At 35.1% G+C, this 14,556-nt stretch overlaps 1 protein-coding gene across 3 annotated transcripts in view; it reads left to right on the forward strand.

Annotated features, from left to right (window-relative positions):
• The window catches only part of Robo1 (roundabout, axon guidance receptor, homolog 1 (Drosophila)), an 829,689-nt gene that overhangs the window by 708,689 nt on the left and 106,444 nt on the right, over positions 1-14,556 (forward strand). For all 3 annotated transcript variants that reach the window (XM_013034895.1, XM_013034896.1, XM_013034897.1), the window contains 3 exons: positions 7,283-7,403; positions 7,714-7,852; positions 10,639-10,766. In XM_013034895.1, the coding sequence (XP_012890349.1) occupies positions 7,283-7,403; positions 7,714-7,852; positions 10,639-10,766 (388 nt within the window). The remainder of the gene's footprint in view (positions 1-7,282; positions 7,404-7,713; positions 7,853-10,638; positions 10,767-14,556) is intronic.

The following is a 14,556-nucleotide window of genomic DNA, read 5'->3' on the forward strand; positions in this document are numbered from 1 at the left end:
TGTGTGTGTGTGTGTGTGTGTGTGTGTGTTAAACACAGGCTGGATGCCAGGATATTGTCCGAAAGTTTAGCAAGTTCTGCTTCTCTATTTCAGGATTATGTTAATTGAAGTAGCGTAGCTACAGTTCAGTGTTTAACTTTGCGTCTGATCATTATACAAACTAGTTTTTGATAGGTTTACAATTTGGCTGTCAAATCCAGCTGCAGGAAGACACCTGCCAAGAAATATTTCTTAGCTTGTATTTTCACATTTATAGTGTTTTCTGGTGTCAGAAAAAAATTCCTTTTCTATGTAGAGAAAGGAAATGTCAATTTTTGTTTGACCCAGAGGCAGACTGGTTTTGAAGATATAAAATCATCCTACATTTACCATTAATATTGTTCTTTGTTTCTGCATAAAGTGGTGATTACTAATAGTAGGAAGTGCTTGAAAGCTGATGTGTGGATTTGATCAAAGTTATAATACTGTGTTGTTTCTACTTTGTTTATTGAACAGAACAGGCTACCATGTCTTCCATATCAGGAACTATAGGAAATAGAGGTTTGACTTTTGGATAGTTCCATTTCAATTCAGGCATTTCTATCATGACAAATTCAATTTGACTTTATAGGAATTGAAGTTTACTATCTTATCCCCATTACATTTTATCCTCCATTTACCCTACTTTGTTGCATATTCCTTCAGTTTTATAAATTTCTCTCTCTGTTATCTCTGAGGAGAAAGAAATTTTCCCTAGGCTTAATTGGACTTGGTCTTCCACTGAAATTGTAACATTTTGTTTGAGCACCTTAGCCTCACTGCCAATGAGAATATGACGTATTTTAGTGATGCAGAGGAGCATTTTTGTGATGGAAAGGTATTCATAGCAATCCAAGAAGTCTTGGCTATTTTATGTCATGAGTGATTATTTTTATCCAATGTTTATCCTTACACTTCCAGGATATTTACAACAGATTTAAAATCTCAGCACTATTTAGCATCTTGAATCTATCTATGATCTCCCTATCTACCTGTCTGTCTGTCTGTCTGTTTCTGACGCTAGACTTAGAATTCAGGGCTTTGTGTTTGCTAGGCAAGCCATCTACCACTTAAGAGATGACTCCAGCCCCTTTGCCGTCCTATTGCATTTGAGATGAACCTCTCACTAGTAACATTGCATAAGCTGGCCTCAAACTCTGCCTTCAAGGTACCTGAGACTGCAGGCATACTCTACCATGTCCCAGGTGAATCACCATGTTTTGTTCCAGAGGATTGTTCCTTGTAAGAGGTTCAGCACCTTGTATAGTCTGTACTCATTTTATACTAGTATTGCCCCCAGCTGTTAAGTATAACGATCATATACATCTCCAGATGCTGCAGATATCCAAGGGCATGGTGAGGAAGATTACCCCCATTGAGAATAATTATTTGAGAGGAAATAGTTACAGCAAAGAAGGCATAAGAATTATTTGTTTCGAAGGCTTTGCAGTGTTAGTATGAATGCACATTTTCCTTACCAAACCAGTGACAAATTTGTAATTAATTTCAATTGAAGGTACTATTGAGACCTGATAATGCATGCTTGTTATTCTAGCTCTCTGGATTGTGAGGCAGGAGAATCTCAGAATCTCAGTCCACAGAATGAGACCTTGTCTCAAAAAGCTGCTGGATTTGCCCTAACAAAGGAAGATCGCTGTTGATTAGGCAAGCATCACTTGAATCATTAGTACATAACTGTAATATACAGTGTATACCAAATACACAGCCTATAATTTTCTAAATATTTTTATATGACTTATCTTTTGTATTCCTCATAAAATTGTTGGAGGTAGACATTAAGTGGATCTTCATGTTACAGATTGAAAGCAGAGAGAAGAGAATTAAAAACATGCCAAAAGTAAGAGGCAGAATGGCTCCATGGACTATACTTACTTCACTTTTCTTGCTTTTCTTTTTTCTATACTTCATTCTTTTCAGAGAAAAGAATGTCTGGTGTTTAGAAATCTTTCCTAAGGATTTTACTTTTTGTATCTATTTTTATTTTGGGTCTAGGTAATCTATGTAAAGAATACCCTGGGTGGAAAAAAACAATGGTGTAATCCAATTGACCTTATTTAATTATTGGCGATTAATATACTTGCTGTTATAACAAGAAGAAAGCTGCATTTTTCTCACTAAAATATGTTTTAATACTCCACTGTATGTAAATATCACATTTTCTCTATTGGATAGTTGTAGGACATCTGGAGTGTTTTATAGAATGATTGTTATGAAAAGTGCTGCAATGAACATGAGATCCTTGTGGGAATTTTAGGAAGTATAGAGGGTTAGAGGGTGAAAAATGCCAAAACATGTTGCATCTCAAGGTGAAATTTCCTGTTCAACTAAATGGTGCTGATACAAAATATGAAAAATTGTGTTTTGTAAGCTTAACATTATTTTTCAGGTCTCAGTCCAAAGGGGATATTTTTGTATTAATATAGAAATTATACGTGCATGAACACCACAAAAAATATGTATTTTTAATCCTTTGTAAATCCTTTATCCTAATGTAAAAAGCTTCCAAAGATAATTCATACAAAAAAACCTATCTCTTGAGAAACATTTGTTGAAGTGGTACCCATATAATTAGAGTTTGTCTACTTACAAATGATACTGAAAATACTTTAAAATGCCTAGTAGGCTACTTTCATATTATTCTGTTCATATGATTTAATTATAAATGAAGGCTATAAAGTGGAATTTCATGTAATAGGAACAGTTTTCCTGTTATTATTCAGTACCAGAAACATTGATAGTACCTTAAAGCATGCCTCCTACTAGATTGAGTTGTAAAAATTCCCCATATTGAGCCAATTTACTAGAATTGGGGACTGTAATAACAGGGTGTCTACTACAGACTCTTAAGGACTTTATAGCTCTCTTTGAATTTTCGTTCACCTCAGCTATTATTACCTCCCTTTCACCTCACAACTGGAATTGTTCCATGTCTGAGAATCTCCAGGCAATCACTATAAGTCTTGTTAACTAAATTTCTCTTTTCTCCATATGTATGAAATTCTTTCAAAATATAAAGCATTGGACTATAATATGTAATGTTAATTGGCATCCTATTTGTGCTTAACCACATTGATTTAAAACTCTACATTACTTCGTATTTAAAATATGTGAAAATAAATCAGTCCTGCATTATTCTTAAGCTGTAGAAATAAATATTTGCTGTTGAAAATCATTTATATGGTATCCCTTTGGCTCTCACTTTTGTAAATATTTGAATATGTTTAAAAACCTTTACTGAAATTTTCTTTTGTTGTGGATAAGTCAGATTGAGTTATTGGGTTTTAGAACATAGAGAATGTTTAAAATGTTTGTTTCTTCTTATTTTGCTCTTACTTGGATTGATTATTGAGTAAGTCCTTCTGTAAATGAATTGGTTTCCTACACATGCAAGGATTTTCAAGGTTAAATTCTAAGGCATGAAAGGAGCACAATGTGTTGTGCAAAGTAATAGAATCATTAATAGCGCATAGGACTACCTCGCAGATCACTTAATTTCTATTTCAGAAATAGAGACTTTGCCTCATTTATGTTTTGTTTTTTATTGTAAAAATACTGTACAGAAGGGTTACTGCTATATGAGTAAGGTAGTGAGTACATTTCCTATGGAGCATTGTTACCTCCTCCTTTGTTTTTCCTCTACTATTCCTTCCCTCCCTACCTCCCCAACTCCTTCCCCCTCCCCCCCAGGGAAGTTGTAAAGTTCGTTTTCAACAGTGTCTTGTATGTCTCATTGCTACAATGGGTCAATCTGCATCCTTATTTAAGCATTTTGTTTTTTCCCTTCCCCAAATTAGAAAAATATATGTACAAGACACAGGGCACCAGAATCAAATACACTGAAAACAACGGTTCTACCATGGGGTAAGAACATACCAAAGAAACAAAAAAAAAAACACATAGTACATTATAAATACGTTAAAACCATAACAAGAAAGAAAAAACCACTTGTATCTTTAACTTGAGGTTCATTTCACTTAACATCGTCTTACATGATCATATGTACATAGCTTTTTACCTTTTCTGCTTGTTCTAAACATTGCCCCATTTTTGTTGTAAAGAATTTATTTCCAAAAACAATACTGGAAATGTTTATGTATTTCTTTTTGCTTTTTATATTGTCAAGGTGATGTACAGAGGGGTTACAGTTACATAAGTAAGGTAATAAGTACGTTTGTTGTCAAATTTATTACCCCTTCCCTCATTTTTCTCCTATTTCCCTCCCCTTACTTCCCCACCCCAAAGTTATACAGATCACCTCCAACATATTATCTGTGAGTGTCGCTGTTGTATTGGGTCCCCCTTGTCCTTTGTCTCACCATTCTGTTGTTCCCCTTCCCTTCCCTAATTCAAATAACTGGATATGCAGTACCAGGGTACCAAAATCAAATACAGTGACAACAGGAGATATACCATAGGGAAAGAACATACCAAAAATAATCATATAGTACGATGAAAACAACAACAACAAAGAAAACCATCTGTGTCTTAGAGTTCATTTAGCTTAACATCATCTTATGTGATCAGATGTACATAGTTATTGAGCTATTCTGCTCATCTACTAAGATTATCCTAGATATATATACTAATTATTGCAAAAGAATACCATGGGACCTATGTTTCTTATGTAAGTATTTCAAAATAATTCCATGATAAAAAGTCATCATAGATCTTCTTGGGAGCAAGTTGCTGTTGTGATACACCAATTGTTATAACTCCCAAGAGCTCCTTTTATCAAATTCAGAGTAACTATATTAACAGTCTTGTGCGCTGTGCATTTGTTGTCATTTGTGTAACTTGTGTAGCCAAAGACAGTTTGCCTAAAATTTAAGCCCTGTTTCAACTTGATTTGTGACATTTGCTAAGGTACTTTCCTCCCACAAGAATCTAGATTTTTTTTACTAGGCATTGTGACAGGTTCTGGGGCTATGAAGAGGAATTGGACATGCTCCTCTGGCATATAGTTCATAGTCAGGAAGGAGAACCTGACATTTAAAAGCATAATTAAAGCATATTTTGAAGATGAGTGTGGTGGAGATGTGTAGGAGCAAAGACTGTATTTTTCTGAGCTTTGGTCCCTTTAGTGAAAAGAGAGAGTATTATAACACTTAACCCAGCAGTCTAACAGCAGGGTTATATTAAAGAGCACCATTTAAATGATGTATTTATGCAATAAAACAACTCATAAAACATAAAATACTACTCTGGACCAATAGCCTTGTTTGTTCTACATTTGATTTAAGAATATTACTTTGAGACTTGCTGCGATGTTTTTATACCCACAAAAAAGTTGATTTTAGTGTTGTTTAAAGAGAATGAAGGAAACAAATGCTATGTGTAAGGGAATAGTTTTGTAAGATATAGTAAAGGTATATAATGGAATATCATGATGCTATTGAAATTGATGCTAAAAATCTTTGTACTAATTCTTCAAAAATTAAAAATATCAAAATGTCTTATTTTTGTTGAAAAATGTAAATTATAGAATTCCATATAACAAGATTCTACTTACTATTCATTATTCTGTAGTAAAATTTTGTTACATATTTATATATGTGTATATATTTACTACATGTATGCTAGTATGTATATATATATATATGTGCATGTTCAGAGTTTAAATGATCTTCATGAAGCATTGACCATAATTGACTTTTAGAAGTTATATTCTACTTCGTATTATTTGAAATTTTAAGTATGTATGAAAACATACTTAACTGTCTTCCACTTCTATAAAAGTATATATGTTTGAATTCAGGAACTTGCTCTTGCTATGCAAACAGTCTGCCACTTAAACAAAATATAACCTTATCTTTGCTGTTGTTGTTATTGTTGTTGTTGCTGTTTGTGGTTGATGTGTTTTATGTGGCATTATTCTGTGATGTTTGATATGTGGTCTCCTCCTGTCTCAAATTTTCAATCCCCATTCTTTGGCCTCCTAAATAATTTGAATTGTTAGATGTTCACTAAGAGACATAGGAAAATACCTCAGATTGGAAGTCAAACTAGATTTTGCCTGTAACAGTAGTTTGCAGTCAACAAAGGTCAGAGTGGTTATTGATTGCAGCTATTATCCCAGATGTGAATGATAGACAATCCAGAGGAAAAAAAATCACATCTGATATATTTATATATAGATCCATTGACCATTGTTTTTTTTTTAAATCTGCTGAGCAAACATCTACTTCTAAAACCATAGATACTAAAACTCCCTTGTTGATATTTAGGTTGTTTTGATGTGACCAAAATATCTAGTTTGGATGTCTACATTAAAGTAATTTAGTCATTCCAAAATAGTAAGGACGTCTCTTCTTTACAAACTATTTGAATAAATTCGATAACATAAAAATGGAAAAAAATATGTGTTTGGTAGGCTGCAGATATAGCATTGGATTCAGTCTTCAGGATTGCCATAATAGAAAAAAAATGTGTTAGACTATTTCCTTCATTCTTCTTTCTCTCCTTTCCTTCTTCCATTCATTTTATTTTATTTTATTTTATTTCATTGATAATTGGTAGATTGTACAGAGTAACTGTAAGGTCAATCCCTCCATGAGTATGTACTCCTGCAAAATCATTAGATATGGTTGGTGCTAATAAAAGATAGTCTAGTTTTTACATACTCATTTTGATTCATGTTTAATTTCAGAATATTTTTTAATTAATTTTTACTCAATTGAATGTTTATAAGATTGTCTTGCTGTGACTTTCCAGATGATTCATTGGGATTCATTTGTCACTGCCCTTAAAGTATCCAGAAAGGTACTTTGGGAGGGGGACCCATGTTTTTTGGATTTTTTTAAAGGAAAAGACAAGTTGTGCTATGTATAGCAATTAATTTATACTCCTTTGAAGCAACTCTGGTAAACTGACTAACCAAAGAAATGTTTATTGTCACATCTTACAAGTATAGAGTATGTTTTCTTTAGATCAGTTGTAATTGACAAACATTAAATTATTCATTTTATTCATTTGGTATTTAAGAATTTACCTTTTCTTTTTATCTTCTTACCAATCAAAATATTCTGCAATTTTTCTGTATTTTTACACTTAAGTAAATAATGTCAAAAACAGAAATAAAGGTAAGAAAAACTAGTTTTGTTGGATTACACATTTAGAATGAATTCCATTTCAAATTATCAGCTATCAATACAGCAAAGAGTATATATCGAAAACATCTAGTCCATAAACAGAGCTAAAACTATTTAATTGTATCCATGTCAAACTTTTTTTTTTCTTTTCTAAGATACGAGGAGGAAAACTCATGATAACTTACACCCGTAAAAGCGATGCCGGCAAATATGTTTGCGTTGGTACCAACATGGTTGGAGAACGGGAGAGTGAGGTAGCAGAGCTAACTGTTTTAGGTAAGTGTAGCTTTACCTTGCTGCACAAGCATTCCTATAATTATTTGGTGTCTTTCTACAAAGGAGAAAGAAATGTTAACAGCCCACTATTTCAGGGGTGGAGGAGGAGGTTAGAAGAATCAGTAAACCCACAGGAGATAAAATAGTCCATATGTGGAAGGGAACTTGGAGGTACTAAAGAAAATAAAATATCTATAGTAGCAGAGAACGATGTGGAATAATTTTCTAAGTATCTGTCCTAATAACAAACTTAAGTGTTTTTTGGTTCATTTACCTTTTACCTTGAAATGACTCTTTCTGATTCATTTAGAGAGACCATCATTTGTGAAGAGACCTAGCAACTTGGCGGTAACTGTGGATGACAGTGCTGAGTTTAAATGTGAGGCCCGTGGAGACCCTGTACCTACAGTACGATGGAGGAAAGATGATGGGGAGCTGCCCAAAGCCAGGTATAGAGGAAGGTTTCATGTCATTCATCCCCGTGGATTTTCTGATTTCATCAGATCACTAATGCCATTACCTACTCCCTAGACAGGTCCTCATTTCTATTTAATGGCCTGACAATATTTGGACTTTACTACAACAAGAAAGCCATATGCTTTAAGCACAAGCTATACTTAGAGCAGTTCCTGGGCTAGCAGTATGTAGTATAATACTATGTTGTTGCTGAACTAAGCAAAGGACCACAAGATCAGGAAGAGAAATAACTAATGTTCTTTCTTTTTTATGTTTTTTATTGTAAAAATAGTGTGAAGGGGGGTTACAGTAACATGAGTAAGGTAATGAGTACATTTCCTATCGAGCATTGTTACCTCCTCCTTTGTTTATACCTACCATCAACTAATGCTCTTTCTAGTGCACTATGTTGTGAAGCTAAAATTTTCAATAAGTACAGGTGTGTCAACTACTATTTTGACTTGTTATTTTCAATGGGTTTATTAGGACATATGTCCATCCTAAATTGAAGAGCATATATAGAACCTTGTTTAGGGGCCAGGCTAGGTTACTGAAGATCATTAAAATGAGGAGGTTCCCATGTTTTCTCTGAGACTTTCATATAAGAACCCTGAATTTATGACCCTGGCTTGTGCATTGTAAAATGGGTAAAAGTATTCCTTTAATAGATTTCTTTGTTGCTCAGTCACAGTTAATGCTATTCTTCTATAGGACTACAACGTCAAAAGCAATACCTTGAGCCAATTAAAAACTGGACTTTTTCTTTTTGTCAGCTATAATATCAGTGTGGAAAATTAGAAAAGTTTCTCGATCTTTCAAGCTCTTAAATTGGCTAAGAGCAGACTCAGGAATAAGGAAGCCTAAGGATAAAGGAAGGAAGCAGAATATACAGATATTGTCAATAGGCTGTCTGCACATGTGTATTAACTCATTCAGCAAAAGTGCATTTAGCAATCCTAAACCCTTCTAGATCTTAGGATGATAGCATTGGGCACATGCAGCCCCAGCCCTCAAGAGGCTCACAAAAGAACACCTTTACTGACAGATACAGAATCACCTTAACATCTGAGCATATGAGTACAGATTTAGCAACCAATTGGGAACATTTAAGGAGAGAGATATCGAATTGATAAGTGAGAGTAAATATTCCAGGAAAATACCCATCACAACATTCACACAAGTAAAGAAAAAACATCATATATTAGTGGGGTGGACACATATAAGCAGGGTATGAGCAATAATCGTATGTGTGGAAATAGTTTGGAGATCGTATGGCTGATTGCTCAAGGGCTGCAGATAATAAAAATGAACTTCGAAATCATTGTGTGACAATGATAATCCGCATGGCTACTTTTCAGAAAAAATACCCTTGTTAATTCTATAGATGTGACACTATTCTGGGAAAAGGCAAGTGGCCTGAACACCATTGTTAGAGTTGCACAGTTAAGAGACATGAAATTGTTTGCCCTGGAAGATGAGGTGAAGATAGCTACTGAATAGAGAAAAAATGTTGATGGTAATCTGATAGACTAAGTGACTTTGTTAAATAGAATTCTGAATTCAGATAGAGAGTTGTAGAAGAGGAATCTGAGTTGTGTTAGGAGATGAAAGGAACATTTCATCTAACCTATGCAATAGTAGATGCGTGTTGAATGGGTTGTCTAATTATTAGCCAGTTGGAAATATGAATGTTAAATGTAGATGAAACTGAGGTGCAATTTGTGTAGGCAGTCAAATTAGATATTATGGGAGCTAATATATCTCTGGGAAAGGTATATGAATTAGAATAGGTTTTCCTTGTTTGAAATAACTAGTATATGTCTGAGACAAGCAGAAAAGGTCAGATAAGTTGATGTTAGGTGAAATGAACCCCAAGATGAGTATTCAGTTGTTTTTGATTTCATGCAATTGTTTCTAACATATTTATAAGATGATTTTTTTGTTGCTTTGTATGTCCCTCCCCCACGGTATAACCCCTGTTTTCACTGTATTTGATGTTGGTATAATTTGGGGAGGGGAGGGGAAAAACAAATTGTTTAAACAGGGATATGAGTTGACCCATTGCAACAATGAGCTGTACAAGACGCTATGTCGAAAAATGAACTTTACAATTTAGGCGAGGTGGGGGGCCAGGGAGCAGGGAGGAGTGTAGTTGCTGAGATGGGAGGGAAGGGATGGGAGGGGAAAAACAAAGGAGGAGGCAACAATGCTTGATAAGAAATGTACACCTTACCTTGCTCATGTAATTGTAACCCCTCTGTACAGTATGTTAACAATAAAAAACATATTTAAAAAATAAAAAAGAATAAATTCAAAACTTCAGGAGAGCTCGACAGTTGATGGAAGTGAAAAAGAAACAAGGCAAATGAAATCTAAATGCAAGTGGGTTCAGATTTCAACTCTTCTGCTAACCTCGCCGGACATCACATTCGTTTCCTCATCTACAAAATGGAGATAGTATACTTCTTAAATGTGCCATGAACATTTATAGATACAAAACTGTAAAAGTGTATCAAGTTTGTTACAAGAATTCAATAAATGATCAGTGTCATTTTAGTGTGAACACAGTACACTGAGGATATAAAAGCCAGCTCCTCCTGATAAAAGTTCCCGTAGGAAACGACGTGCCAGTTCATACACAGAGAATAACTAAAGCTCTTTTTTTGCCAGCAAAGTTAGGAATGCCACATTGTTTTATATGTTTTAATTTCTTTTTCCTGGAGTGAAGAAGTCAAGAAGAAGTTCACTTGGCTAAGTGTTTTTTTTTTAATTCCATTAGATATGAAATCCGCGATGATCATACATTGAAAATTCGCAAGGTGATGGCTAGTGACATGGGATCATACACTTGTGTCGCAGAAAATATGGTTGGAAAAGCTGAAGCATCCGCTACCCTGACAGTTCAAGGTAAGCATTCACAGTTCATCATGTGAAATAGATGTTGATATTTACAGCAAATGTTGTTTATTAGCTGATATTAATTGTAGGCTTTAAATAATGCTCTAAATATTTTATTTCTGACATACTTACAGGAATCATATTGCCTTGTCTCTCAACTATTCCAAGAAATGAAAGTCAAATTTCAGAATTATGGAGTTAGTATCTTGATTAAGGGAGAATATGTTTTCATCTCTGTGTCTTTAAATGTGATGTCCTTCTTAACTTAAATGAGAGTGCTATGGAAGAAAACAACAATTCAGCTCCTACGCTTTCGAGGGTCTTTAAAACTTGTAACAGATAAATAGAAGGATTCTGTTCCCTTCTGGGTAATACCTGTGCAGAAACTAAGAACTCTATAATGCTTCACAGTGCACATAGTACCTGTGACAGAACATGCTCAGGGTTTGTTGGGGATGAATGTATTGTTTTTATGCTTTTTTTGTATTTTGATAAATATTTTCTTTTTTGGGGGGGAGGTCCGGTCGTGGGGCCTGAACTCTGGGCCTGGGTGCTGTCCCTCAGCTCTTCAGCTCAAGGCTAGTGCTCTACCACTTGAGCCACAGCACCACTTCTGGCTTTTTTCTTTTTGTTTATGTGGTGCTGAGGAATCGAACCCAGGGCCTCATGCATCCAAGGCAAGCGCTCTACCACTGAGCCACCTTCCCATCCCTAAATATTTTCTTATTTGCGGCTCCTGTGGGCTAAAGTGGACATGTTGTTCTATAGATACAAATGTCTGGAAAGACATAGTCCTGTTTATACTGATAGCTCACTGTCCATCACACCCATCCCATCCATAATCCAGATATCCTATATCCTATCCTTCCTTGGCTCTTTTCTCCAGGAAGTCATAATAATCATTTCTCACCATGGCTTTTCAGAGAGCTACCTTGTATTTGCCCCCCTTTCTGGTGACAAATTGTTTATTGTGAAATTTGAGAGGCAATGACCTTTGAAAACATTTTATTGGCGGAAAAGAAATTTCCTATTTTGTCAAGTGCATATAGTACACAGGACTTCTTACTATAAACCACTTAGCTTGTTGCTGGGTCTAACATTAGCAACACTTGATGCTGTCATCTTTTCTGAACACTGTCTCCTTCTAAGGCTATTAAGAAGAAAAAGGTGGCTTTTGAGAGAGTACTTGCACTGTGGGCTTTCTACAAAAGAGCCTTGTGGGCTTTTTGCATTAGAGGGGGAAAAGAATAAAGAATATTTCCTGTCTCTAAAGCCATTATGTCCCACTTTGGGGTTTTTAGCTCAACCTCATAAAAAGGGGGGGGGGATCAAGAACAAACACTGAATTTCTAAGGTCTCAACTACTCTTTAATCTAAGTTAGACCTGAACTCTAAGTAAGGCTAAAGCTGTTAGAACAGAAAACCTCTTTACATTTAGAGAGTGCATAAATTTCAGAGATGTCAAATCCAAGTTCAAAAGCTCTCCAGAGGGAGGGAGAGAAGGTGAGGTGAATACAAGACACAAAAAGGTGTATCTATCTCACCACAGTTGTGACAGAGAATTTCATTGGGCATCACATTAGTCAATGAATTATATTTCAGTCTTTTGTTTTAAAGCCTTTTACCTTGGTATCCTGATGCTTTTATAAATTATAACTATTTTGTGCTGTGTGAGGTAGGCATTCAAATCAAAATAGTTTCCTCCTGCAATTTTAAACTCAGTGCCAGAGCTAATTGATGCTTAAGTATTTCATGTGAAATTCTCTTTTCCCAAGTCTTCTTTAAGGGAAGTAGGTAACAAATGATTGATAAATCCAGGAACTAGTGAATCAGTGTGGGTATTCTCATTTCAAATGAATTTAGATTTTGTTTGTAAACTTGCAAGGTATTTATGTATTGTTTTAGTCAACACTAAAAGTATGCAATCATAACTTTTAAAATATCTTCAATATGTCCAAATAATTCAGTATATTGAAGAATGTAGAGGGATTCTTAACTGCAAAAGAAAACTAAGGGAGAAAAAAAAGTTAAAAAGAAACCTGAGGAGTTAGGCTTTTTTCTTCTCTTGAGAACACTTGGAAAAGTATTAATCTCTTAATTAAAATAATTGAAGTATTAATGAAAGTTAAAAGAAATTTAGTAGATCTGGGCGCCGGTGGCTCATGCCTGTAATCGTAACTACTCAGAAGGCTGAGATCTGAGGATCACCGTTCAAAGCCAGCCTAGGCAGGAAAGTCCATGAGAGTCTTATCTCAGGTACACCACTCAGAAAACCAGAAGTGGTGAAATAGCTTATGTGGTAGAGTGTTAGCCTTGAGCTGAAGAGCTGAGGGACAGCATTCAGGCCCAGAGTTCAAGCCCCATGACCAACAAAAAAAAAAAGGAAAAGAAAAAGAAAAAAAAAGAAATTTAGCAGAGTTGTTCTTAATGTCTGTGTTGTAGTTCATTTTAAGGGACATTTTTAAGAATCAGTATGTCCTGAAAACTGATCTTTCATTCAAGCAAACTTTGTGTGAGTATTCAAAAACTGAAGTAAAGCAACAAAACTCCCGTTGCACACTAAAATTATGAGGAAATTTTATCGTAAATGAGAGCAGAATGGCCATTTGATTTTGATTATAGTTATAATTAGTTTTGTCTTTAAAAGAACTGCAATTATGTGCCCATTTTAGCAGCACATACACTATAAGAAGTACAATTTGAGAATTTTTCCTTTCTACTTGGTTTTTGAAATACCAAATTGTTTTCTTTTTCTCTCCTCTTTTCTCCTCCTTTCTCTCTGTCTCTGTTTCTTTATATCTATCTCTGCTTCTGTCTATGTTTCTGTTTCTCTGTGTTTCTGTTTTTCTGTGTCTCTCTGTGTCTGTCTCTGTTTCTCTATATATCTGTCTCTTTCTCTCTCTTTGTATTTCTGTTTCTTTCTGTGTCTCTCTGTCTCTGTATATCTCTGTCTCTCTTCCTGACTTTCTCTCTCTGCCTGCTTGTCTATATGTATGTCTCTTCCTTTCTCTCTCCCTTCCTTCCTCTCCTGCTCCCTCCCTCTCTCTGTCCCTCTCCTTCCCTTGTTCTCTCTACTCACCCTCCCTCCCTCTCTCCCTCTTTTTCCCTCTCCCTCTCTCAGTCATTCCCTCCCTTACCCCCTCACCCCCCATCTCCTGAATTGTCCTGGGGGTTCAACTCTAGATCTCCCTTTTGCTAGGCAAATGATGCTTCAACAAGCTAATACACTGAGGTCCTTGATATTCCAAATTCTGCATTTTTCTCAATACTAGCTATAAAAATATCCTTAGATATTCCTTTCTTGGGTCTAGAGCTTACCTTGTCTCTTTCACTTAAATTGCACAAGTCTCAATGTAATAGTGAGCATCTAGTAGGCACCCAATCTAATATATTGTGAAATTTGGAATTTAAACATTCACTCTTTATTACTGCTTTTTTTGGTATAAACAGCAGAGGACATTTAGAGAAAACTTCTAGGGTCTTATATCCTTAATACCAACAGCCAGCTTGATTAGATCCAACATGAAAAATTGTTACTTGTGATTGATGATCTGTGTTCAAAGGCAGCAGAGTTGTAACAATTTTACAATCTATGTCTATCACATAGTATAGTGTGAAAAACTTTATATACACAAAATAAGCTTGACTAAGAACACAAAACAATAAAGGAAACTCTAAGACTAGGCAGAATTTCTTTTTTTTAATTTTTTTTAATTTTATTTTATTTTATTTGTGAACATACTGTACAGAGGGGTACAATTGCATGGGCAGGATAATGCGTACATTTCTTACCAAGCAT

The sequence above is a fragment of the Dipodomys ordii genome, unplaced genomic scaffold (genome assembly GCF_000151885.1).
Source record: "Dipodomys ordii isolate 6190 unplaced genomic scaffold, Dord_2.0 Scaffold199, whole genome shotgun sequence".
Lineage (NCBI taxonomy): Eukaryota > Metazoa > Chordata > Mammalia > Rodentia > Heteromyidae > Dipodomys > Dipodomys ordii.